Source organism: Moschus berezovskii, chromosome X, assembly GCF_049115385.1.
Source record: "Moschus berezovskii isolate FMDL1 chromosome X, NW_MosBer_1.0, whole genome shotgun sequence".
NCBI classification, from domain to species: domain Eukaryota; kingdom Metazoa; phylum Chordata; class Mammalia; order Artiodactyla; family Moschidae; genus Moschus; species Moschus berezovskii.
This window is the reverse complement of record NC_142488.1, coordinates 56,812,728-56,839,414: the sequence shown is the minus strand read 5'-3', so window position 1 is coordinate 56,839,414 and position 26,687 is coordinate 56,812,728. Positions and strand designations below refer to the sequence as shown.

General features: G+C 41.8%; 1 protein-coding gene, 1 long non-coding RNA gene and 1 pseudogene across 6 annotated transcripts; 2 read left to right on the top strand and 1 right to left on the bottom strand.

Annotated features, from left to right (window-relative positions):
• The first annotated feature begins 2,939 nt into the window (after positions 1 to 2,939).
• On the top strand, positions 2,940 to 3,871 carry LOC129535232 (serine/threonine-protein phosphatase 2A catalytic subunit beta isoform pseudogene; annotated as a pseudogene).
• A 2,200-nt stretch (positions 3,872 to 6,071) lies between these two features.
• Positions 6,072 to 9,587, bottom strand: LOC129535233 (uncharacterized). Of its 2 annotated transcripts, none has more exons than XR_008681551.2 (3): positions 9,300 to 9,587; positions 7,226 to 7,294; positions 6,072 to 6,848 (listed from the first exon to the last, which is right to left on the bottom strand). It is a non-coding gene; the product is annotated as an uncharacterized LOC129535233 (long non-coding RNA). The 2 variants fall into 2 exon arrangements; XR_016036885.1 differs by lacking the exon at positions 9,300 to 9,587 and adding an exon at positions 8,072 to 8,719.
• Positions 9,207 to 25,276, top strand: RGN (regucalcin). 4 transcript variants are annotated; one of them, XM_055393900.2, is made up of 8 exons: positions 9,273 to 9,327; positions 10,942 to 10,965; positions 11,183 to 11,363; positions 14,109 to 14,291; positions 21,526 to 21,741; positions 23,309 to 23,440; positions 23,801 to 23,955; positions 24,869 to 25,276. In XM_055393900.2, exons 3-8 carry the CDS (start codon positions 11,195 to 11,197, stop codon positions 24,917 to 24,919), a joined length of 906 nt encoding a protein of 301 aa, XP_055249875.1. In that variant the 5' UTR covers positions 9,273 to 9,327; positions 10,942 to 10,965; positions 11,183 to 11,194; the 3' UTR covers positions 24,920 to 25,276. The 4 variants fall into 4 exon arrangements, with proteins under 4 accessions (XP_055249873.1, XP_055249874.1, XP_055249875.1 ...); XM_055393898.2 differs by lacking the exon at positions 10,942 to 10,965 and having other exon boundaries at positions 9,207 to 9,327; XM_055393899.2 differs by lacking the exon at positions 10,942 to 10,965 and having other exon boundaries at positions 9,209 to 9,327; positions 11,186 to 11,363.
• Positions 25,277 to 26,687: the final 1,411 nt, after the last annotated feature.

The window sequence follows — 26,687 nt, the reverse complement described above, 5'->3', positions numbered from 1 at the left end:
TCTACTTCATATTTTCCTACTAACATTCTCTCTACCTGGCATAATTTCTCTAGAGTCAATTTGAAATTACCATGGCCACATTGGGGAATTTTTGACATGAACAAGACTGTCCACTTAAGAGGGCCCCGGGTTCAATCCCTGGTCAGGGAACTAAGATCCCACAAGCTTTGTGGCATGTCCAAAAAAAAGTACATTAAAACAAAAAGGGAAGAAACTCTCATGAGGAAATTGTTTAAAAAGAGAATATTTTTAACGTAAAAGACTATACTAGCTTTGTTTCTATATTTCAAAAATTAATGAATGGTAGCTTTAGATTTATTTAGATTGGTAAAATTGTCAGTGGCCTGAGTTATTGTCCAACCAGCTGTAATCTCAATATCTATATATCTATTTATCTCTTTCTCTTTCTTGTGTTTGTCAAAATGTGGTTTCTGTATCAATACATTCTTCCTTCTCCTTCAAAAAGCAACATAAATAGCCTTTAAAAAGTAAAATTTCACGTTTGTCTGAAGCTGTGCGTGCTGTCACTCAGTCGTGTCCAACACTTTGCAACCCCAGGGTCTGTAGCCCACCAGGCTCCGTAGCCCACCAGGCTCCTCTGTCCATAGAATTTTCAGGGTAAGAATACTGGAGTGGGTTGCCATTTCCTACTGCAGAGGATCTTCCTGACCCAGGGACTGAACCTGAATCTCTTGCTTCTCCTTCATTGAAGGCAGATTCTTTACCACTGCACCACCTGGGAAATCTTGTCTGAAGCTGGGTCCTCCTTAATTTTTTTTTGTCCCTCTCTCTCTGTTTTACCTCTTTAGGAAACTTTTAAAGGTTAACTGATCAAAAAACATTCAGTTGTTATGTGTATGTACACTTTTCTAGTCCAAATTAAGCCATCAAAATGTCTAAAAACAAGAAAAGAAACTGTTATTAATAATACTTATTTTTGTCGACACTGAAAAGTGTACTTACATAATAGCCTTTGTTATTCTAATTATGAGAAAAGAACTTAATTCCAAGATGAAGGAGAGCTTTTGATACAACTGAAAGTCTTTATAGATTAGCTTACCATTTAAAAATAATGTCACCACAATATTTTGGTTTGTACAAAACCAGGGTTAAATTATTTAAACTTTCTAAATTTTTTACACTGGTTTTATGAGTTAAGTAAGTTACCATTGTTTCCATAATTTTATGAGAAAATATATATACAAACAATTAAATGAAAATAACAAATGTCTTTTTAAAGAGTTTAATTTTATGAAATTCTTAAGTTGCTACAAATCACAAAAATTTAGCATATTAGCTAAAATTGAAATTTCCACATCCTGACTACCTTTAAGGCCTTAGATAAAAGGTTAAGTTAATTAATAAATAATCTTTGGCTATCTGGGCAGTTTCTATGTAAGAAACAGATACAAAACACTAGTCATTGAACACAATTTTTTATTCTTATCTCCTGGAACGGCACTGTCCCTATCTTCCATAAATTCAGTAAAAGTGAAGAGAACTAATGAGATTTCAAAACCAAAAAATTTAAAGCTCTCAGAAACCCCTTGAATGTCCATGGCCTAAAGTCTTGCCATTATCCTTAATAGCAGTAAGATCTGTCTCCTCTAGGATCCACAAGTTACCTCCTTCTGAGTAAATAACGGGTTGCCCCATGGATTTGGAAAGTACTCTCCATCTTAGACTCTACCCTATGACATGCTGATATCACAGCAGAGGACTCACTACCTCCATTTTTATCACCAACAAGTACAGCTGTTTTTTTCAAAACACCCACCGAAGCAGCCTTTGCATGATCCCAAACCTGAAGGCTTGGCTTCCTGAAGAGGCATCAGAGAAAAACTGCCCTTGAGCCTCAATGGAAAAGAGATTTTCAGGTACTGTTAGCAACTGACCCAGCAAAACTCCAAAGTACTGAAGTTTATGTTTTCCGACTTAAAAGACATATATCACTTCATCCTGAATACTGGATGGCCATTCCATTGGCACAATTTAACACTATTCTTAGGATCCCTCCAGGAACTGCTGACTGCAGAAGTGGACAGCTTCTGCCCAAGGTTAATCTCATTCTTCAGCGGCCTTTTTCTTTCCCTTTACCACTCATCATGCCTATTATTGTACTTTACACTCCCCAGTAAGTCTTCTCAATATGTTCTCCCTTACCTTCATCCTGCGACTTTTGACCCTGTATGACCTTCTGCCATTTAAAAAATAAAACGTCCTGACAGGTCTTTCTCAAACCATAACTACTGCTCTGAACTTAACTGTTTGCTGACAAAAATTTATTAAACACTTGAGAAGATACATTTCCTATTAAGGCCAATTCTGGTTCTTCTGGGCTTCCCTGGTGGCTCAGACATAAAGAATTTGCCTGCAATGCAGGAGACCTGGGTTTGAGACCTGGGTTTGATCCCTGGGTTGGGAAGATCCCCTGGAGAAGGAAATGGCTACCCACTCCAGTATTCTTGCCTGGAGAATCCCATGGACAGAGGAGCCTGGTGGGCCACAGTCCATGGGGTCGCAAAGAGTCGGACACAACTGAGCCACTAACACACTTGTGTGGTTCTTAAGTTTCCCTTACATCATTAATCCCAAACTTTGGTCATATATATAATAACTGACCTCCAGTTCTGCAGCTCTGGTTCCGACCCTTCTACTCCTCCGCATCCCACCACCTCCTGACGCTGGGCGTGACGTCACCACACCAGCAGCCACCGTTACAGAGAGCAGAGCTCTGGAGCTAGAGCAAGTGGATGAGGGCAGCGGCTGGTGGCCAAGCACAGAGGGGCAAGCTAGAGGGCCAGCGCTAAGCGCCGACCAACTGCCAGTACCTGCACAAGTACCCTGGGAACCGGCGACGGCGTGTGCTTGTGGCCCATGTGCGGATGGCGGCATGAAAGGAGCGCGGTTCGGGCGGGTGGCATCGTGGCCGAGAGAAGGTGTTCACCAAGGAGCTGACCAGTGGACCGAGCAACTGAACAAGTGCAAGCAGCTGTCCGAGTCCCAGGTCAAGAGCCTCCGCGAGGAGGCTAAAGAAATCCTGACAAAAAAATCCAATGTGCAAGCCGTTCGATGTCTAGTCGCTGTCTGTAGAGATGTGCGTGGGAAATTTCATGATCTCATGGAATTGTTTAGAATTGGTGGCACATCACCAGATACAAATTACTTGTTTATGGGCAATTATTTTGACGGAGGGTATCATTCAGTGAAAAGTTAACTCTGCTTGTAGCTCTTAATGTTCATTACCTTGAATGTATCACCTTTCTTCAGGGAAATCATGAGAGCAGACAGATCACACAAGTACATGGTTTCTATGATGAGTGTTTAAGAAACTATGGAAGTGCATATGTTTAAAATATTTTACAGATCTTTTTGACTATCCTCCTATCACTGGATAGGATATCACTTCCTATTACTGGATGGGCAGATCTGTCTATATGGTGGCCACTCAGCAGCCATAGATAACACTGGATCACATTGGAGCACTTGATCATCTACAAGAAGTTCTCCATTAGGGTCCAGTGTGTGACTTGCTGTGATCAGATCCAGATGAACGGTGGAGGTTGGGTTACATTTCCTTGAGAAGCTGGTTACACCTTGGGGCAAAATATTTCTGAGACGTTTAATCATGTCGATGGCCTCACGGTGTCTAGAGCTCATCAGCTGGTGATACAGAAATATAACCTGTGCCATGACCTAAATGGAGTGATGATTTTCAGTGCTCCAAACTGTTGTTATCCTTGTGGTAACCAAGCTTCAATCACGGAACTTGATATTCTAAAATAGTCTTTCTTGCAGTTTGAAAATACTCCCAGCACCTTGCAGAAGTGAGCCACATGTTACTCATGGTACCCTAGACTGCTTCCTGTAATGAAATTTTAAACTTGTACAGTTTTGTTCTTCCTATGCCATATAATGGATATGGGAAGAGCAACTCCAGAAGTGTCAGAGAACAGTTAACACTCAAACAAACTTGTTTTCACATGGACCAAAAAGATGTGCCATATAAAAATACAAAACCTCTTGGAAGGATTGATGATGAACTCAGCTGAAGGACCGATGCTGAAGCTGAAACTCCAATACTTTGGCCACCTGATGCGAAGAGCGAACTCATTGGAAAAGACCATGATGCTGGGAAAGATTGAAGGCAGAAGAAGGGGACAACAGAGAATGACATGGTTGGATGGTATCACTGATTCAATGGACATAAGTTTGAGCAAGCTCCGGGAGATGAAGGATAGGAAAGCCTGGTGTGCTGCAGCCCATGGGGTCACAAACAGTTGGACACGACTGAGAGGCTGAACTGAACTTGTCATCAACAGCCATGACCACTTTAGAATGAACCAATTCATTGCATGCTGAAGTGACATTGTTGGTGAAGAAAGCAGTTTCTGGTCTAGCGCTATTTGTAGTTACTTTGCTTTCTCTGAGAAACTGCAGATAATAAGATGTAAACATTAACACCTTGTGAATACAATTTAACTTCCATTTAGCTATAGCTTTACTCAGTATGACTGTAGATAAGAATAGCAGCAATCATTGGAGCTTAATGAACATTTTTAAAAATAAGTACCAAAGCCTCCCCTCTACTTGTGAGTTTTGAAATCATTTTGTTTATTTTTAGGGATACCATTTAATTTAATCATATGATTTGTCTACGCTTAATTGATCTTCACTTCTAAAATCTTGGCCTCATTTTGTTCTTTGTTACTGTCAGAACCTGGTGAGTTGTTTTGAACGGAGTTTGTTATTTTTTTCTCCCTCCTATAAAATGAGGTTACTGCACAAGAGCACTGCAGTGTTTTTTCATAATAAACTTGTGAACTAAGAACTGAGAAAGTCAAATTTTAATTGATCAATGGGCAAGACTGGTGTTGTTTATTTAAAAGATGCATCAATTGACAAATTTTAGAATCTGTAGAATTCTAGTTAAAGAAAAATAAGAATCAAGGTCACTAAAAAAAAAAAACTGACCTCACATCAACAAAATACTTCTACTGAGGCTTGTTGTTCAGTTGCTCAGTCATGTCCGGCTCTTTGTGACCCCATGGACTGCAGCACACCAGGCTTCCTTTTTTTTTTTAACCTCACCACAGGGCTTGCAGTATCTTAGTTCCCCAACCAGGGGTCAAACCCAGGTCCCCTGCATTGGAAGCACGGAGTTCTAACCATTGGACCACCAGGGAAGTCCCTGGTGGTACAAATAATTGTTCTCTTCAGAGACATTCTTTTGGGGAACTGTTTACTTCCACTCACATTATCTGCCCATTTTAAGGGACATATAATTAGCTCATGCAAAATGATACTTACACTTCCAACAAGGTCTGTGCTTCATTAGGATACCATTTCTTATGTGGACATCAGACTTACGCCCACCCGCCACACACTAACTTATCCAATATATTTGAGGTAATTGTTAGAGATTTTCAGATATTTAAAACTACCTCTCTTCCAATGGATCAAATTGTCATGAAAAGTAGAGGGAAACAGCAGAATCTGGACAGCTCCCAGAAAGGTAACTGACTCTTCATGCATTCTCTGTGAGCTGCAGTTCCCACAGTGGTGAAAAGGTGGCCCCAAACCCGTCTCTGATCTTAACAGATGCCATAAATGACACAACTTCTACTCTAGAAGACTCCCCACCCCACTGCCCCCCAAAATGTCTAAATTAATTAGCCAGATTGTCACCAGTAGTCTTATAGCCCTTGATTTCCTTGACTAGCAGAGGAAAGGGTTCTCCTTTAGCAAACACCTCTTGATGCGCTTACATAAATACTACAGGTCAATAGAACAATTTCTGATGAGGCTAAAAGAAAAAGGCACTGGGCTGTCTACAAGAGACCAGCTGAACCACAGGACATGTTTCCATGGCCTGGGTTGGGTCACCTAGGCTCCTATGTCCAGGGTTTATTACAAGGATGAATAATCATCATTTTGTTTCTGGTAACTGCCTGTGGTGCTTTGGGAAAGAGCCTGTCCAGAGTCTTAAATGCCACTGAGCAGCCCTTGTCACATCATAAGATTCAGCACCTCATCCTGCAATAAAAGGAGCAAGAGAGACTTGCCCAAGTCCTTCTGCAGATAGCTTTCTCAGTGCTACCTCCAGATCAGCAAAATCTCAGTAATGGTGATGATTAGAATACATAGATTCATGTCCTGTGGCCTGACCTCATCTGCCCTTGGATAAAAGGGAGGAGCAGGAAAGACATGTAGCCCCTGACATGCAGGAGCTGGCATGGCACTCACAGCAAGGCCTTGGTGCTTTCCTGTTGAACATGCCCAGTTTCACAGATTCTGAACATCAGACAAGGCCACTCTGTGACTAATGGATCAAATCAAGACAAAAACTAGGCTAATAAACATTGCCCAAATTCCCAAAATGACTAAACATCACCCTCTCCTAGCTCATATAAATGGGTGCTGCTTCTTTGTCAATCACTCCTTCACCTCACCTTTCTAGATAAGAATTAATGTACCCAATCATAGAGTCACTCTCACTTTCTAACAACCTCCAATCCTTGGAATCTCCCCCACAAATCGCCTTATTACAAAGCCACATCCCATAAAAGAATCTAACACCTTCTTATTGAGACATCCCATGGTGTGTATGTTCTCCCTCATGACAAGGAATCAATGAACTCAGATTTGCATGACTGGATGAAAAAATTAATGAATGAAAGGACTTACATCATAATAAAAGATCCAGGACTTACCCCCTAAGAGCTCATGATGTAGCAGGAGAGACAAAGAAACAGTTCTCAGTCAGAGTGATGAATATCATAATAAAACATAAAGACAGGATGCTGTACAAGTGACATGTCAGAGCCAGGGGTGTCAGTGAAGGCTTCCTGGGAGAAGGGAAACTAGGGTGAATCTTAGGTAGAATTTAGCCCAGTACAGAGGCAGGGGTTGGATTTAGTGGGAAGAAAATGATGTTTTAGTCAGAGAGAGTAATAAGTTCAAAGGCAAGAAGCAGAGAGAGTATATAAGTAGACCATGACTGAGGTCAAGAAGGGACTATCAACAAGTCTCCTGGGCCTTATATGCTTTTAGGTCCACTGAAGGGTGGTAGGGTTAGGTTGTATTTCATGAAGATTCAATAACCATATACTGTGATCAAAGTTAAAAAATCATTTACTTGGTGTGTTGAAAATTATAAAAGAGAATTTTAAAAGCTATCATATATAAATTGCTTTCAGTCAATTGTTAAAAAAAAATCATTTACCTCCAGATGTTAAGATGGATACAGCATCACTTTTGTTGTCTTGCAAAAAAGGCATAAATTGAATTAGCCCTGAGGGAAAATTAAATGATCACAAATTAAGGAACATTCTGCATTTTGAACTCCAAAAATATCAATGTCATGAAACAAACAAACAAAAAAGGCTGAGGAGCTGTTCCAGGTTCAAGGAAACTAAACATGACTAAACGCCATGCTTTACCCTGGACTGGATTTGGGAATGAAATACTTTTTTTCTTTTTCTAGAGAGGATGTCAGTGGGACAACTGATGTAACTCAGCTAGATAATACTATGTCCATGTTAATTGCCTGATCTTGGGAATTCCCTGGTGTTCCAGTGATTAGGACTCTGCATTTTCACTGTTGCTGAGGGCTCAGATTCAATCCCTGGCCAAGATTCCCAGGAGCCACGTGGCACGGCCACCCCCCCAAAAAAATTGCCTGATCTTGATATTTGTACTGTGGTTATATAAGAGAATGTCCCTGTCCTCTAGAAATGTGCACCACATTTAGGTAAAGGAAAATCATGTCCATAACTATCTCTCAAACTGTTTGGAAAACTGCTCAGAAAAAAAACCCACATATATATGTAAATGAGAGAAGCATAGAGCAAATGTGGTAAACTATTAATATTTGGGGAATCTAGGTGAAGGATAGTCATGAATTCCTTATATTATTTCTGCAACTATTCTGTAAGACTGCAACTTTGTCAAAATACAGTTACCCCCTCCCTACCAAAAAAATAAAATAAAAGCATGTAGTTGAAAAGCTCTATGTGTCAGCACTGTGGTGGGACCTGGGGAGGTGAGAGTGAATAAGATGCTCCCATACCTTACTGGACTCACAGTCTAGGAGGCCATCTTGGCAGCAGATCCAAAGGTGTGAGACAGGATCTCCAAGAAGATGACAACAATTTGGGCAAGAAGTGGGGAAGGCCTGAATGAACTAGGGCAATGCCAACATAATTAGGACACTGAAGGGACAATATTTATGACCTGGCGACTAACTGGACTTGAGGTAGGGAACAAGCGAGGTCTATCTAGTGAGGTGTCCAAGTTTCTTAGACAGACCATTGGTTGGACCATGGTCCCAGTCACCAAGAGAGAGTGCCCAGGTGGTTTGTGCAGAGGAACGGCTTGATTTTGGACAGCTCAATGGTGCTGTTAAGTAGAGTGTTTGAGATACAGGACTGTAGTTTAGGGGAGGCATCTGAGCTGAGATATATTTGGGGGAGTCATCAGCAGTGAGGAATTAGAGGAAGCCGCTGGATAGGAAGAAGACACAACAGAACCTCAACATCTGGAGAGGTGTACAGCACAATTCACAATTTTTAAAGGTTATATTCCACTTACAGCTATTATAAAATATTGGCTATATTCTGTGCTATACAATATTTTTTGTATCTTATTTATTTTATACATAGTATATTAAACATATATATATATAGTATAATAGTTTATACATATATATATAGTATAATAGTTTGTGCCTCTTTATCCCCTACCCCTGTCTCTTACCCCATTCCCCTTCCCTCTCCTCACTGATAACCACTAGCTTGTTCTCCATATCTGAGTCTGCTTCTTTTCTGTTACTAGTTTGTTGTATTTTTTAGATTCCATCCCACAGTATCTGTCTTTCTCTGTCTGGCTTATTTCACTTCACATCAACTAAAGCCACCCCTCTTCCCCAACCAAAAAAAAAAAAAAAAAACCGTTTTGCAAGAGTTGGCCTCCAGCCTGCCGACTCTTCTCCATTAGGAAAACTGAAGATTTGTTTAACCGCTTTGAACTTTCCTTTTGAACCTGTTTGTGTTTAATCAGACCCTAGACCCAAACTCTCATCTAGGCATTTCAATAACTTTTTTCTGTTAAGTCAGAGATAACCTTTAGCTATCCGTCCAAACTCCAAAGCTTGGGTTCACTGGGCCCCAAGCCTCTGCCCCACCTCCCTGCCCTGGGTGGCTCTGCCAGATTCTTGCAGCCGAAGAGCAGAGGACGGCGTGGAGGGAGCCGATCCCCACCCCCACCCGCAGCCCCGGCCAGGCGACTATCCAACTGACCTCCAGCCTCCTGCTAGTCATCAGCCTGGTGAGTTCCCTGGGTCGGGCCGGCCTCCCGGTCCCTCCCTGGAGCGGGGCCATCTGGCGACAGCCACCCCCACCCACAAACCCGCGCGGCCGGCAGAAGACCGATCGCCTCTACCACCCCGGGGATCCGCGCCCCGCGCGCACCCCAAGGGGCCGACGGGGGCTGGGGACTAGGCAGGCACAACCTTCAGCATTCCCGCGGTCACGCGAGGCCGCAGCCGCGCCGCCAGCGGGTGTCAGGCCCCCTCACCCGCACAGATGGCCCCGCGCAGCGCGGCCATATGACGTCGTGTCCCCGCTGGGCGGGCCACCCATTCACGGCCATGGCCTTCTCTCATACCCTGCTCTCCGAAGCCCGAGCGGAAAGGGGTCATTGGCAGAACCATCACCCAGCTTGCGCCACGGAGCGTGGGGCTAAAGTTGAGATTGCAAAAGTCCCGCGTCTGATCTTGGGCCTTATCTCAAATTGATAGCAGGAAGGCCTTTGGAACCTCTGCCAATTTTGAACAACCAGTGAGATGCTACGACGCTGGCAGGCCATATGTGAGGACGATTTTAGCTGTATATTTCTTTAAAAAAAAACCTGTTTATCGAAGGAAATATTAAACCAAAGATTACTTTTCTTTTTTTCCCCCTGTCATTAATTTGCCCATCTGTGTGTGGAACCACTGACTTCAAATCAGATAGCTGTCAGTAAAAAGGATAAAGATGCAGGCAATTTTGATTATCATTAGGACAGAGTTTGGGAAAGAGAGAAGGCTCTGGAAAATTGTCTTTCCTCTCCCACATGAGTTGCTTAAGTAAGGATTTTTTTTTTTTCCGATAATTTTTCTTTTTCTTCTACCAGTTCACCAATCACAGACTCTGGCCTAAAAGTCCCAGCATAGAATGTTCCTGCCTGTGGAGTTCAAGAATCCTTGCCAAACTGGCAGGGTGCCTTCCTAGGTAGCAAGGAATAGCTGAGGGCTTGTCATTTCCTACAAGGCCACCCCAGAGAGGTCCTTTTCTCCCCCTTCTCTGGTGTCTGAATTTGAAAATGAATGTTATAGAGAAAAGACTGGTGGTTACCAAGGGGGACGGTTTGGGGGAGGGATGAAGCGGGACATTGGAGTTAGCAGATGTAAGTTCTTATATATAGAACCGATAGACAAGGCCCTAGTGTACAGCACAGAGAACTGTATTCAATATCCTAAGATTAACCATAATAGAAAATAATATATTAAAAAAAGAATGCACATATATATGTATAACTGAATCACTTTTCTGAACAGTAGTAATTAACACAACTTTGTAAGTCAACTATATTTCAATTTTAAAAAAGAAAATGGATGTTAGTTCTAATTTAGTGTATTTAGCGCATTTCTAAAAATGCAGAGAAGGAAGATTGGCCTTTGGGCAGTGAGAGAAGGCAATCGACACCATGGGCGGATCTGAAGGGCAGAGAAGAAGGTGACCTGCAGACGCCCAATGAGGGAACTGTCCGCCCCCTGACCAGCCTTGGGGGCTTGGGTGCTGGCATAAAAGCAGCCTTGCCTTGTCCAACCAGCCAACTCTCTCTGGGAGTCAGCTAGAGCCAAGGTGTGAATGTTGAAGTGTTTTGTTCTCTTTTTTACAGAAACTTTGAAAAAAAAAAACACTGGTAAGTTGATTGAAGATGTCTTGTGTTATGGCTTCTTTTTTCTTTTTTATGTATCTCCTCCTGCCACATTGCATGTTTTGTTCTTACCTGGAGAAAGTGTATCCAGCCTTTCCAGTTCCAGTTTTAAAAACAGCCTCTATCGGGATCTTACCAGGGTCTTAAGTCAGGTTTTTTGCTGAATTTGCTCTATGCAATGACATATCTCTGTTGCCTTCAGTAGGTCACCCCCATGACAATGTCTTCCATTAAGATTGAGTGTGTTTTGCGGGAGAACTGCCGCTGCGGTGAGTCTCCAGTGTGGGAGGAGGCGTCCAACTCTCTGCTCTTCGTAGATATTCCTGCCAAAAAGGTTTGCCGGTGGGATTCTCTCAGCAAGCAAGTGCAGCGAATGACCATGGGTAAGGATGAAGGATGGGCCTGGATCTGCCCAGACAGCCATTTCTTCCCTGGGGAGGGACGGTCACCTAGTGTGTTTTTCCTCCAGGACTTGATTGTTAAAGCTTATGCTTGAAAACTTGTATTGTCATCCTTTCTGAATCCCCCACTTTGACCCAAGAGTAAAATCTGGATAGTCAATACTTTCTTCTTCCCCTGAGGGTGCTGTGCCACATTCCCTATCTTGTTTGGGATGGTGAGTCACCAGTCCAAGAAAGTAGGATCTTTCCTTAATATCTTCAGACACCAGCATTGAAAGTTGGAGACCAGGTTTGTGGCACAGCAAAGGTTATCTACCTTGGGTCAGTCCAAAGCCTTAGTTTGCAAACAAATAAATGAACAACAGATATATCCTCTCTTTGAATGTGCAAAGAAGAGCTTTTGGACTTAGAAAGCATAAACCAGTACTTTCTGTTCCTTGTTCTAAATGGGATTCACAAGAGAGTTTCAAGTGCCTGTTAATGGCCCTGTGATTTCCCAAGGAGGGGTTTATCACCTTCTATGGCCCAAGGGTATGGGCTTCAGTAGTGATAAAGAAGTTTCTTTTCCTTATTGTGCTGGTGGGAAAGAGTTACCAGGGTCCTGGGACCTTAGGACACTCTCTTAATTCAGAACAGGAGAATTTTTTTCTTTTTAATGAGAGGGAACAGTTTTTAATACACTCAGGGACATGACGGTGGCTAAAGGCAAAAATGACTATGACCTGCTATGATCAGAGTGGGAGGATGGACCTATGACCTTCTCTAGTCTCCCTTTCCTAGGGTGCACATATTAGGGATATATGTGAATTGTGAAAGTCACTCAGTTGTGTCTGACTCTTTGCAACCCCATGGACTATACAGTCCATGGAATTCTCCAGGCCAGAATATTGGAGAGGGTAGCCTTTCCCTTCTCTGGGGGATCTTCCCAACCCAGGGAGCGAACCCAGGTCTCCTGCATTGCAGGTGGATTCTTTACCAGCTGAGCCACAAGGGAAGCCCAAGAATCCTGGAGTGGGTAGCCTATCCCTTCTCCAGCGGATCTTCCCGACCCAGGAATTGAACCAAGGTCTCCTCCATTGCAGGCGGATTCTTTACCAACTGAGCTATCAGGGAAGCCCAGGGATATATTCCTACCCCTAATCTGCAAAACAAAGACAAAAACCCAATCCCTTCCAAGGGCTTAAAAGCTAACCGGGTAGCTCAACTGATAAAGAATCCGCCCACAATGCGGGGGACCCCGGTTGAGTCCTAGGGGTTGGGACTGAGCAGACTGAGCGACTAAGCACAGAATACAGCACAGGCCACAGACTAGGATCCCTGATGACGATGTGATGCTCCTAATAGTGTCCTGCACATTCCCTGGAGTCTTCCCAGGTGGAATGTGTGTGCGGTGCTCAGTTGTGCCCGACTCTTGGTGACCCCATGGACTGTAGTCTGCCAAGTTCATCTGTCGATGGGATTCTCCAGGCAAGAATACTGGAGCGACTTGCCATTTCCTCCGCCAGGGGATCTTCCAACATAGGGATCAAACCTGAGTCTCTTGCATCTCCTGCATTAGCAGGCAGATTCTTTACCACTAGCGCCACCATGTGGTAAAGAATCCGCTAGCACCACTAGATGTTAAAGCATCCGCTAGCGCCACCAGGTGGTAAAGAATCCGCCTGCCAATGCAGAAGATGTAAGAGACTCAGGTTTGATCCCTATGTTGGAAGATCCCCTGGCGGAGGAAATGGCAAATCAGTCCAGTATTCTTTCCTGGAGAATCCCGTGGACAGAGGGGCCTGGCGGGCTACAGTCCATGGGGTCACAAAAAGTCGGACATCACTGAGCACGCGCACACACATTCCCTGGGACAATTCACGGCTGGAATCCACTTCTTCACAGGGCTTTTAGCTAAGAGCCGTTCCCAAACACCCAGTTGCTCCCAAGCACCGTTTTATATAGAACAGCTGCTTGTGAAATGTTTTCACCATAAATTCTGTCAATTTGTTTCCCTTGAGCAGTCACCACAGTAATCAATCTATCCACTTAAAAAAATTTTTTTCCATGGAAAAATATTAAACCCAGGAAACCAAAAATTTAAATATACAAAATAGAGTACTATAAGGACAAAGTGATTTTTAAATCACTGTATCTACATTTCCCCCTTTTTTTTTACTATGCTTACTGCCAAAAAGGATTTGAAAAGAAATTTTCAGTTAAAAGTATACAAAATATGTCCTTTAAAAAAAAGATAAGTCCTAATTAAAAAGAAAAGCAAGACAAGCTCTTTTTTGGAGAGAGAGATGGCACAAAACCCTGTCGCTAGAACAAAACACAATTTTTGTCTCTGAATTTCCTGAAGATCAGGCAAATTGAGTATCACTTCTTCTGTGTCAACTGTCCTGGTGCACACAACACACACACACACACACACACACACACACATCCTTAGGAACCTCTCCTCTGAACTTGCCCCAGTGTATGGTGACTGCTGTGGTTTGACTTCTCTGCTTCGCCCACTAGACTGGGAGCTGGGTTTCATCCATCTTTCCATCCCTGCTGCCTAGAACAGCACACAGAGTTCATGCTCAACGAATATACTCGGTTATGTAGCCTTCACTGTTCAACAGAAAGGAGGGAGCACTCCTATTGTCAAAGAGCTGCACACACCTAGAGTTGCGGGGTAGCGTGATGGCTGCAGTGTGACTGCTGGCTACCTTCTGACTGCTGCTTTTGCCTCTGCAGATGCCCCTGTCAGCTCTGTGGCCCTTCGCCAGTCGGGAGGCTATGTTGCCACAGTTGGAACAAAGTTCTGTGCTTTGAACTGGGAAGATCAGTCAGCAGTTGTCTTGGCCACAGTAGATAAAGAGAAGAAAAACAATCGATTCAATGACGGGAAGGTGGATCCCGCTGGGAGATACTTTGCCGGTATGGTTTATTTTTATTACCTACGTTCTGAGATTTGGAGCTTCCCAGGTGGCTCAGTGGTAAAGAACCCCCCTGCCAAAGCAGGAGATGCAGGAGATGAGGGTTCGATCCCTGGGTTGAGAAGATCTCCTGGAGGAGGGCGTGGCAACCCACTCCAGTATTCTTGCCTGGGACAAAAGAGACTGGTGGGTTACAGTCCATGGGGTAGTCAGACATGACTGAGTGACTTTTAAAAAAAAACAGAAGAATATGACTTATAAAAGTCTCACAGCTGCAGTGGTAAAAGAAGTATCCATAATGGGTCTTGGGTTCTTTTCTTATTGCTTAAGTCACTTGTATCCAAAAAACAAACAAAAAAATCCCTTGAGAAAAACTTCATAGATATTCCTTTCAATTGTTGTCTGCTGCTGCTGCTAAGTCACTTCAGTCGTCTCCGACTCTGTGTGACCCCATAGACGGAAGCCCACCAGGCTCCCCCATCCCTGGGATTTTCCAGGCAAGAACACTGGAGTGGGTTGCCATTTCCTTCTCCAATGTGTGAAAGTGGAAAGTGAAAGTGAAGTCGCTCAGTCGTGTCCGACCCTTACCCACGGACTGCAGCCTACCAGGCTCCTCTATCCATGGGATTTTCTAGGCAAGAGTACTGGAGTGGCTTGCCATTGCCTTCTCCGAATTGTTGTCTGAGGCAGCCTAAATTTGTATGGTATTTTTGTAGTTTAAATAAGTTTTAAGACAAGGTGTGATTGCTGTTTAAATTGGAAATAAATTTGAAAATTACAGGGGAGAAAAGTAAGAACAGCACAAACACCACCCGTATAGCCTTTACCTGCTGCTGCTGCTGCTACATCGCTTCAGTCGTGTCCGACTCTGTGTGATCCCATAGACGGCAGCCCACCAGGCGCCCCTGTCCCTGGGATTCTCAAGGCAAGAACACTGGAGTGGGTTGCCATTTCCTTCTCCAATGAATGAAAGTGAAAAGTGAAAGTGAACTCACTCAGTCGTGCTCGACTCTTAGTGACCCCATGGACTGCAGCTCACCAGGCTCCTCCGTACATGGGATTTTCCAGGCAAGAGTACTGGAATGGGTTGCCATTGCCTTCTCTGATAGCCTTTACCTAGACTCACCTATTATTAGCATTTTGTTCTGTCTGGTCTTAGTACATATAAACATTATTCTCCAGGATCATTTGAAAGTAAGTTGTATATATCATGTATCTTTACTTCTAAAATGCTTCCCTGTGAATTTCCCAAGAAAAAAATGACATATTCTTACATAACCACAGTACAGTAATCAATTCAAAGAAGTTTAACATTATACAACAATTTTATCTGATGCACTGCCTACATTCCAGTTCTGTCAATTCACCAAATTCACCAGCCTTTTTACATATATATTATTTATATATAATACAGTTTATTATTAAATATATATTATATAAAATATATACTATACTTATCATTCAGTTCAGCTGAAACTCCAATATTTATCGTTAAATTTATATATTTTATCTATTTAGATAATTATGTAATATAATATTTATATAGTTTATACGAACATTTTATATAAAAATGTTTTGAATAGCAGTATTTTTCCTTCTTGTACAGAATTCAGTCTAGGATTATGTACTGCATTTAGTTGTCATTTCTCTTTCATCTTTTTTCATCTAAAACAGAACATAGCCTTTCTTTGTTTTTTATGACATTGCCATTTTTGAAGACTACAGTCCTACCCAACTCTCCTCTTTTTTGATAGAACATTCCTCATATTGTTGCATTTGTCTAATGCTTCCTTTGTGATTATATTGATGCTATATATACATTCATGACTGGAATCACTGCACAGTTATGTCCTTCTCAGGGTTCCCATCTGGGTACCGTCTGTCCCCCATCAGTGATATTAGTTTTGATCTCCCAGTTGAGGTCTTAGATTTCTCTACTGCATAGTTACTATTTTTAATTGAGATTTATAAGCGGCTTGTGGGGTTTGTTAGTGATATATTACTGTGTGACAAATTACCCTGAAATTTAGTAATTAAAATAACAAACATATATTATCTTCTGAAGGTCAAAAACCTGGCTTAGCTGGATGGTTCAAGGCTATGTCATGAAACTGCTGTCAAGTTGTTGTTTGGGGCTATAGCCTTGGAGGAGGCTAGAGTCTCTGAAGAGGTCTGGAGGATCTCCTTCAAAGATCACTCACATGGCAGTTGGCAAGAGGTTTCAGTTTTTTACTACGTGGGCCTCTCCATAGGATTGCCCAGGACCTGGCTTCCCTAGATCCAGTGATGAGAGGGAGGGAGGGAGAGAGAGAAAGAGAGAAAAGACCTGAGATGGAAGCTACAGTCCTATTATAAGCAGTCTCAGAAATAACATAGCATCACTTCTGCCGGGTGCTATTGGCCACATAATTATGGAGGGGACTAGACAAGGGTGTGAATACTGGGAGGCAGGGATCATTCAGGGCCATCCTAGAGACTGGCTACAACATGAGGAGACACTTTAAGACCAAGCAAATATCCTGGTCCTCATCGAAATTTCTCCCTTAGGTTTTACATTACTTGATGATTTTTGCTTGAAGCCATCTTTGAGAGGATGGCCGCAGAATGACTTATACACAGCTTAAAATGAATTTTAAGTCTATGTTGAAATTAATAATGCATTTCATATTTAGTTCTCATTTTCATCGCAACATAACAACCCTATAGTTAGCCAAGTGTTAGGTGCTCAGTTGTGTCTGACTCCTTGCGAACCCCTGAACTGTAGCCCACCAGGTTCCTCCATCCATGGAATTCTCCAGGAAAGAATACTAGAGTGGGTAGCTATTTCCTCTTCCAGGAGATCTTCCTGACCCACGAATTGAACCCAGGTCTCCTGCATTGTAGGTAGATTCTTTATGTCTAAGCTACTAGGGAAGCCCAACAATTAGCCAAAGTTGATTATAAATGCCTGCTGTTTCCACTCCCCACTCAGCCCCTCACATCATCAGCCATGCTGTCTGGTTCCATTCACTTTCAACACTGAAGGTAGGTAAGATCTGAGCAGGTCATGTGAATAGTTTCCCATTTCCTGGACTTTATACAACCACAGATTTAGTTCAAGACAGGTTGAAAGATTAAAGCTGAGAATCCATTGGAAGCTCTTCCACCAGGAATTTCTGTGGGATGAAGAAGTATGATCAGATACCCTGCCTCCTGTTGAAATTGATTTTCTCTCTCCCTCTTGGCTAGAAGTGTACAGCTCTGTGGCACTTGGTAACACAAAATTAGAGGCCTGATTTCTTAGCCTACAGTCTCCAGTCCCCAGTTCTTGACCTTTGCCCTCTGGAGACCCCATAAAGTTGTGGGCATCAGTGTGAGTATACACACTGGTCGTGTGCATCTGTCAGTAGCATTGGAGAACCTTTTTCTACAGAGTTCATAGCTTTCGGCAGGCGTTGAGAGCTGTCCCTGGCCCAAAAAAGGGTGAGATTGTCTGATAATCTGGATGGGGTCTCTTAGTGGTGGGTAGTACCCTGAAGGTGTCCCAACACCCATGTTCTCACCTGTCGGGGCTCACTACTAGACAGTGATGCATAAACCAGGGCTCCAGGTTGTTCTTTCCCACTAAAGAAGAGCCCTTTCCAAGCAGTAGGGGATTCGCTACGTTCCAAACATCTCTTTCTGTGAAGTAGTGGGGGAAAGAGATGAGTTGGGGAGGGGGCGCAGAGGAATAGTAACTAAACAAGCCCAATTGTCCTATAGCGAGAAAATAAGGAGGAAGGATTTACCCTGTCCAGCTTCCTATTCAGGCTTCCCAGTTTCAGTCCATTTTGCTGTAAGTCACTCTTCTTTCAGATGGAGTATGTCACATTAAATGAGCTTTCCAATTTCTACATTATGTGAAATTCTACTCTGTCCCCCAAGATCACACTCAAATCTAAGTGAATTGTCCATGGGCACTTGAGTTAATGGAGTGTTCTCTATAAATGTCACTTAGGTCCAGTTGGATGATGGTGTTCAGTTCTTCTATTTCTTTGCTGATTTTCTATCTACATGGATCTATTATTGAGAAAGGGATGCTTACATCTCTAGCCAGATTTATGGATTTGTCTCTTTCTCCCTTCAGTTCTGACTTTTCCTTTGTGTATTTTAAAACTCTGTTGTTAAGCACATGAACATTTAGGATTATTATGTCGGCTTAGTAAAGTGACCATTTTCACAATATATAGTACTCTTATTTATCCCTGGTAACTTCCTTTGCTCTAAGTATATCTTATCTGATATTAACATAGCCTCTGCAGTTTTTTAAGTTAATATGTGCATAGTATATATCTTGGGCTTCCCAAGTGGCACTAGTGGTAAAGAACCCGCCTGCCGATGCTGGAGATGCAAGAGACGCACGTTCGATCCCTGGGTGGGGAAATCCCCTGGAGTTGGAAATGGCAACCCACTCCAGTATTCTTGCCTGGAGAATCCCATGGACAGAGGAGCCTGGCGGGCTACAGTCCATGGGGTCACAAAAGAGTCAGAAACGGCTGAGCGACTAAGTATACAAGCACACACTTTGACTTAGAGCTACCATTTTATTATTTTCTCTTCTTTCCCACTGTATTTATTTTTGTTATTCTGTTTCCCTTTTCCTTCTTTCTTTTGGGTTATTTGAGTATTTTATAGAATTCAATTTATTTATTGTGATTTTCATCATATCTTTCTGTGTAATTTTTTAAGGGTTCCTGAAGGGGTTGCAAATATATAGTTAATTTTTCAGTCTATCTAGAACCAATATTTTACCACTTCAGTTGATAATCACCCATTTATGCTATAGTTGTCTTTATATACATAGATTAAAAATCCCATCATAAAATGTAAATTTTGCTTTCTATTATATTTACTCATACATTTACTATTTCTATAGCTCTTTCTTCATTCCTGATATTCCTTTTGGTATTTTTCTTTTGATATTTCCTTTATATCTGAAGAACTTCCTTTAGCAATTCTTTTAGAGCAAGTCTGCTGGCTATGAATTCTCTTAGTTTTACTTCACATGAGAATGTCTATTTCTCCTCTATTCTTAAAATGTATTTTCACTTAATATAGAATCCTACCTAGGTTGACAAATTAAATATGTATCACTTCCTTCTGACCTCCAGTTTCTCATGAAAAATTAACAGTCGTTGAAATCATTATTCTCCTATATGTTGTAAGTCATTTTTCTTTTATTAATCTTAAGGATTTCTATTTAACCTAAGTTTTTGGAAATTTGATTACGACGCCTCTAGGTATAGGTTTCTTTGGACTGATCCTGTTGAGGTTTACTCAGCTTCTCAAAGGGCTTCCCAGGTTGGCGCAAGTGGTAAAGAACCCTCCTGCCAATGCAGGAGACGTAAGAGACGCGGGTTCGATCCCTAGGTCTGGAAGATACCTTGGAGGTAGTTCATAGTTCAGTCACTCAGTTGTGTCCAACTCTTTGCGACCCCATGGACTGCAGCACTCCAGGCTTCCCTGTCCTTCATCATCTCCCGGAGCTTGCTCAAACTCACGTCCATTGAGTCAGTCATGCCATCCAACCACCTTGTCCTCTGTCATTCCCTTCTTCTCCTGCCTTTAATCTTTCCCAGCATCAGGGTCTTTTCCATTGAATCAATTCTTCACATCAGGTGGCCAAAGTATTGAAGTTTCAGCTTCAGCATCAATCCTTCCAATGAATATTCAGGACTGATTTCCTTTAGGATGGACTGGTTTGATCTCCCTGCAATCCAAGGGACTCTCAAGAGTCTTCTCCAACACCACGGTTCAAAAGCATCAATTCCTTGGAGGAGGAAATCAATCAAACCCCTTGGAGGAAGGCATGGCAACCCACTGTGGTATTCTTGCCTAGAGAATCCCATGGACAGAGGAGCCTGGCGGGCTACAGTCCATAGGGTTGCAATGAGTCAGACACAACTGAAGTGACTGAGCACACATGTAACCACCAGTTCCAACCTCCCTTCTATTAGGTGGCATTAAGTGTGCCACTCAGTGATCAGTCTGAGAATTAGAAAGAGTTCTATCCATTTTAGAAAGAGTTCTATCCATTAGCTCCATTCTCCAAGTCTTTTAGTATGCTACTTAGAATCAGATCCGTGCATGGACAAGCAGATCACAAACAACTTTATGAGACTGCATTCCTGAGCATCACCCTTCTTCACTAGCTTCTAGTACTTTCCAGCTTCCTAGAGCTCTCCTTTTCATTCCTCCATCCAGAAACCACCCACTTCTATGATTATTCTGCCTCCAGGGCCAAGTGGCAGGCAGAGAGAGAGAACATGAAAGCAACAACATTTGAGCTGCTCTTTTGTCCCTGAAGCTTCACTAAATGGAGAGGAATGGCACCTTTGATTCCTGTAGTTTCCTGTTGCTGACGACTCTCTGCCTTTGCTACCCTAGTTGCAAAATTGCCTGGGGGCTGGTGCATGAGAAAATGGAAAAAAGGGAGTGGAATATAAGCAGGGGATTTCTTCCACTCTCTCTCTCTGAGCCACAGGAGTGTTTTCTGCTCCTTGTGCCAGATTCGGAGGTTTCTCTTGGACCTCGTTCTGCCTGCACCACAGCGCTCACTTCCACGTTTCAGGCTGGGTTGAGTTCAGGCCGGGACATGTGCTGTGCTGTGTTTAGTCATTCACTGGAGGATAAAATGGAGAACTTGAGAACGCGCCACTGATTAGGTGATACTTCAAATTCTGTGTTCTTCTCTGAACTGACTTACATCACAGAGTTCTCAAAAAACTACGCTGTGTGTTTTGTCCAGGTCTTCGAGTTTGCTTAGGACTTCCCTGGTAGCTCAGACAGTAAAGAGTCTGTCCGCAATGCAGGAGACCCATGTTTGACCCTGGGTTGGGAAGATCCCCTAGAGGAGGAAATGGCAACCCACTCCAGTATTTTCCTCCATGCCATGGATGGAGGAGCCTGGTGGGCTACAGTCCATGGGTTCACAAAGAGTCGGACATGACTGAGCAACTAACACTTGAGTTTGCTCAGTGGGAGAAAATGAGGTTGGTGTAGACGTCTTGAACTAAAATCTCTCCAGGTATTTTAATTAGCATGGCAAGCAAGGTAGTTGCCATTAAAAAAAAAAAAACAAAGCATAGGACCCAGATTGGGACTGTATCATCATTTCCTTGATTTCATCATGGGGAAGGAGCCCTGGTGAGAGAATATGACACCGTGCATAGGCAGGATGCTGTGTGGCTGAGCTCCATGCTCTTTGGCTTTTATAGGTACCATGGCTGAGGAAACAGCTCCGGCAGTTTTGGAGCGCCGCCAAGGGTCCCTGTACTCCCTCTTTCCCGACCACCATGTGGAAAAATACTTTGACCAGGTGGACATCTCCAATGGTTTGGATTGGTCTCTGGACCACAAAATCTTCTACTACATAGATAGCCTATCCTACTCCGTGGATGCCTTTGACTATGACCTGCAGACGGGAAAGATCTGTATGTGCCTTTTCATTATTTTTCATGGTATCTTTTTCATATGCATATAACTAGTCAGCTGCTGCTCCCTTAATCCATTTGAAAAGGTCCTTACTTTTCAGAGAAATGCCCAATGTTATAATTCCAATATTGTAATGATTACACAGACTTGACTATGCTGCCAGTCAAGCCATGGCTGTTAGCAGGAGACCTGGGTTCAATCCCTGGGTCTCAGCCATGGCTCTCATGGCTTTAGCTCTCAACTCAGTATGGCCACAATTGGCATAAGATGGCTAGGTCCTCAGTCTTTTTTCTTGCAACCATCACTAGAAAGAGGCTCACTGTAAAACGGACCCTGTTCTGTCAGCCAGTGTTTAAAGTCAAATAATATACAGCCAAATGGGACAAAAGAACAGAAAATTAGAGTTTGGGGTTGATATTTCTTATTTGTACTTTACTTAACTAAAGGCAAATACTCAAAGACAAATTAACAACCATTCAAAATGGAAAAATAAAAAAAGTAGTTACAGATTGTTCAACTCTACCACTGGGCTCTAAATGAGCCATAGTTGGAAGCTAGGAGGGAAGGAATTATTGGGAGGAATTTTAAAAGGCATGCTCGAAACTTTCATGAAAGGTGCCAGACCACAAGAGCAAAACCAATCATAAAAATGACTTGAAGAATATCCTAAGAGTCTCATGCAGATTTAATCAGAAAATCTCCAGCATAGATGTTTTACTTTGAACTATGTAGTGCCCTATTTCATGACTCTTTTTTTTACCCATTTTACTTACACATGGTTTCAACATTTCTTCCATTATACCTCAATCTGATTACTGTAATGACTTGGATTGTATAGTGTAAAGTTCCTATGAATTTTGATGTTTGTTTTATTTTGTATATTATGATTTTTAAGGCCAGCCAGCTGGTTTCAAAATACCCCCTCTTTTCAGAAACAAGCCCTTTTAATATTTAGTTTCAATAAGGTGATTTTGGAGCATTTAATTGGGCAGAAACAGAGCCTATACATCTTGCCAGTTTTTGTGCATGAACTATTCACAAATCGGACCCAGGCCCTTGGCAGTGAGAGCATGGAGTCCTAACCACTGGACCTCCAGGGAATTCCACAAAGCAGGCAATTTTGGAAGTAAAATGGTAAAGGTTTAACCATAGACTGAAGTGTATCTGAGGTGGGCAGGCAGGGCTTCAGTTCAGGTAAGCCTCAAAAAGGTCTTTTGGTATTTTATTAAGAATTCTGCTTTCCTTTTTCTCTCCTCCTCTGAAAGCTTAAGAGAGCTGTGTCTGTATGCAGACTGAAGGGAGCAAATCCACCCCAAATCCTGCAGTGAAAAGTCCTTCATTGAGGGGTGCCCACTCATGTTTCTAAACTTTTTTAGAGTTAGGAGTCCTCCTGAATCATCCTGTCTGTGGCATCCACTTGTCAGACCCTGGATAAGCAGAAGTAATCAGTATTTATAATCAACTTGATTGCTCATTGTTTGATGCTCACTAGTGAGTGACCTGTGGTTTTGGGGAGTTTGTGTGTGGTTTGGTGTTGTTTTGGTTTGTTTTTTTTTTTTACCATAGCCAACCGCAGAAGTATTTACAAGCTGGAGAAAGAAGAACAAATCCCAGATGGAATGTGTATTGATGTTGAGGGGAAGCTCTGGGTGGCCTGTTACAATGGAGGAAGAGTGATCCATTTGGATCCTGAGACAGGTAGGCCCACAGCAAAATGATAAATTCCCACCATGTCTAGCAAACACCAGACACTAGGGGCCAGAGAAGCTTCCTTACTAATGAAGTTATAGAGAAATATATTCAAAGGTCTCAGTTGGATGATTTTGGAAATAAGGGCCAAAGATAAAGCCCAAAATGTTATGGTCAGAACTCCTTTACTTGTAGAGGTAAATCTTTTTTCTCAAAAGATATTGTCAAGGAAGGTAGGTGAAACTCCTGGGAGAACTGACCTTCAAATCTTCTTTGAACTTTCTTATTGCTCCACAAGGGGTCCCAAAAGGTTGTGTAGTTAAGAGATTTGCTAGAGCTAGACTTTGAATGAATTATTTGGTGATCTAGGGAAAAGACTCCAAACTGTGAAGTTGCCTGTTGATAAAACAACCTCATGCTGCTTCGGAGGGAAGGATTACTCTGAAATGTACGTGACCTGTGCCCGGGATGGGCTGGACTCCAAGGGTCTTCTGCAGCAGCCTGAGGCTGGTGGAATTTTCAAGGTGATCTGGCTATCTCTTATATTTTGAGGGTGAGGTGGGAGATCTTCAGTTAAGTAATTCAGTGATTAGTGCTTTTTCATACTTTCCAAACACAATTCTACTTGGCATTTTAAGCTCATCGTGCTAGACTTAAAAACATTTTATTCAGATTTTTTAGACCTTAAGTTAGGCTTTCCTGGTGGCTCAGTGGTAAAGAATCTGCCTGAAATGCAAGAGACATGGATTCAAGATCCCTGTTAGATCCCTGAGTCAGAAAGATCTGGAGAAGGAAATGGCAACCTATTCCAGTATTCTTGCCTAGGAAATCCCATGGACGGAGGAGTCTGGCGGGTTACAGTCCATGGGGTCAACAGAATCGGACACAACTTAGAGACTAAACCACTACCACCACAGACCTTAAGTTATCTGAAGTCCAGGACAATGTGTTTAGCTTACTTTGGACAGTACTTTAAAATATTTTTTGCTTCAGTAGTGTTTGTCTAAATTCTACAAATCAGTAGAATAAGCTTGGAAAATCAGTGTTTAAAACACGCTGATAAGATTAGTTGATTGCTTTGTTGTTACAAGAATATTTTCAGGTTCTTAACTTTTGGGCAGTGAAATAAACACTGGTAAAAATTATAGACCTCTTGAGTTGAAAAGAAATATAGAAATCCCTTGCTAAATAGATGGGAAGAAGATAGTAATAAATTCAGTTTTCAATCCTAGTTGTAAATGGTTGCTAGTTGAATTATTATCATGTGAATAATTGGTTGGTCCATAAATACCAAATCAAATAATTCTTTTTTATTATAGGAAATAAAACAAGGATAATAGTTGGCTAAATATACTATTGTGAATCATAAAAATGCTTTTGGAGAATACTTGTGAATTGCCTTGTATCAGAGTTTCTCTCTTTTCTTTTTTTTAACAGATAACTGGTTTAGGAGTCAAAGGAATTCCTCCCTATCCTTACACAGGATGAGTGACATCCTCTTCCTAGTGGTAGAGACGTAGAAGACAATTAGAAAATTCTGGAGCTGAAATTTCCATCTAGTTACCAAAAACATGAAGCAATGACATTAACAGGATTAAATTTTTATTTACAATTTTTAAAAGGTAGAACATTTCTAACAATGGGTGACAGGTGGTCTTGATAACCTACTATAAGGCCTTCTGCAAAGGTACTATAGAAATATCGGGGTGTTTAACTATCAACGAAGCCTCTTGATTCCTTGCAAATTGCTGGTGGATTTGGGGGAGAGGGAAGAGGCTATATCTGTTCTTTACTCTGCATTCTATACTTACTATACCTAAAGCTTCAAAACACTAATAAATAGTAGTCTGGCAATGACTTATTGTGATTATGTTCCTTTTTATTTTCATCATAATCATATTAAGGAAAATGTTTTAAATGCTGTAAAGCCAGCCTATCTTCATATTACTCTTCCTATATGTTATTTTACAAACTAAAACATTGCTAGAGGATAAGAATCAAATATTTTGGCAAAATGCATGGTTCCAACTGCCACCTAGATGTAGATGTAAAAGTAATGTATCACTTTGGAAATAACACTTTAAAAAATAGCTTTATTGAGTTATAATTGACCTACACATATTACATATTTAAAGTGTACAATTTGATAAGTTTGACATATATATGTGTGTGTGTGTGTGTGTGTATACATATATATATACTCATGGAACCAACACCTCAAGTAAGATAATGAATCTATCCACTACCCCAAGACCTTCCCTGTGTCCCTTTGTGTCTTTCCTTTGGTCCTTCTATATGCCTGCCCCCATCCCCAGAAAACCACTGATCTGATTTTTGTCACTATAAATTAGCCTTAAAATTGAATACTGTGATTTCTCAACTTCCTTTTTTTCAAAATTGCTTTAGCTCTTTTAGTTCCTTTGGCCTTCCATATAAATTTTAGAATCAGCTTGACTATATCTACAGAAAAATCCTGGAGCAATTTTAATTGAAGTTGCTTTAAATATGTAGAACAATTTGAAGAGAAATGGCATTTTTACTATTTTGATTCTTCCAACCCATGAACATGGCATGTCTTTCCAATTATTTAATCTTGTCTGACTTCTTTCATCAGCATTTTGCAGTTTACAGCATACAAATCTTATACATGTTTTGTTAGATTTATATCCAAGTATTTCATTTTCTGTAGCTATCATAAGTATCATTATTATTTAAATATTTTGTTTCCAGTTATTCATTTATGTTCACTTATGGAATTATGACGGAGAAGGCAATGGCAAGCCACTCCAGTACTCTTGCCTAGAAAATCCCATGGACGGAGGAGCCTGGTAGGCTGCAGTCCATGGGGTCGCTAAGGGTCAGACACGACTGAGCGACTTCACTTTCACTTTTCACTTTCACACATTGGAGAAGGAAATGGCAACCCACTCCAGTGTTCTTGCCTGGAGAATCCCAGGGACAGGGGAGCCTGGTGGGCTTCCGTCTATGGGGTCACACAGAGTCGGACACGACTGAAGTGACTTAGCAGCAGCATGGAATTATGATTGGTGTTTGTAGGTTGACCCTGCATCTGATGACTTTACTAAACTCACTTATTAGTTCTTTATTAGTTCCTTGAGTATCTCTACAGGTTTTCTGAGGTTCTTTGAATATATAATCATGTCTTCTGTGAGTAGGCAGTCTTATTTTGTCCTTTATAATATGTACATTTTAACTTCTTTTTCTTGCCTTATTGCACTGACTACAACTGCTGGTA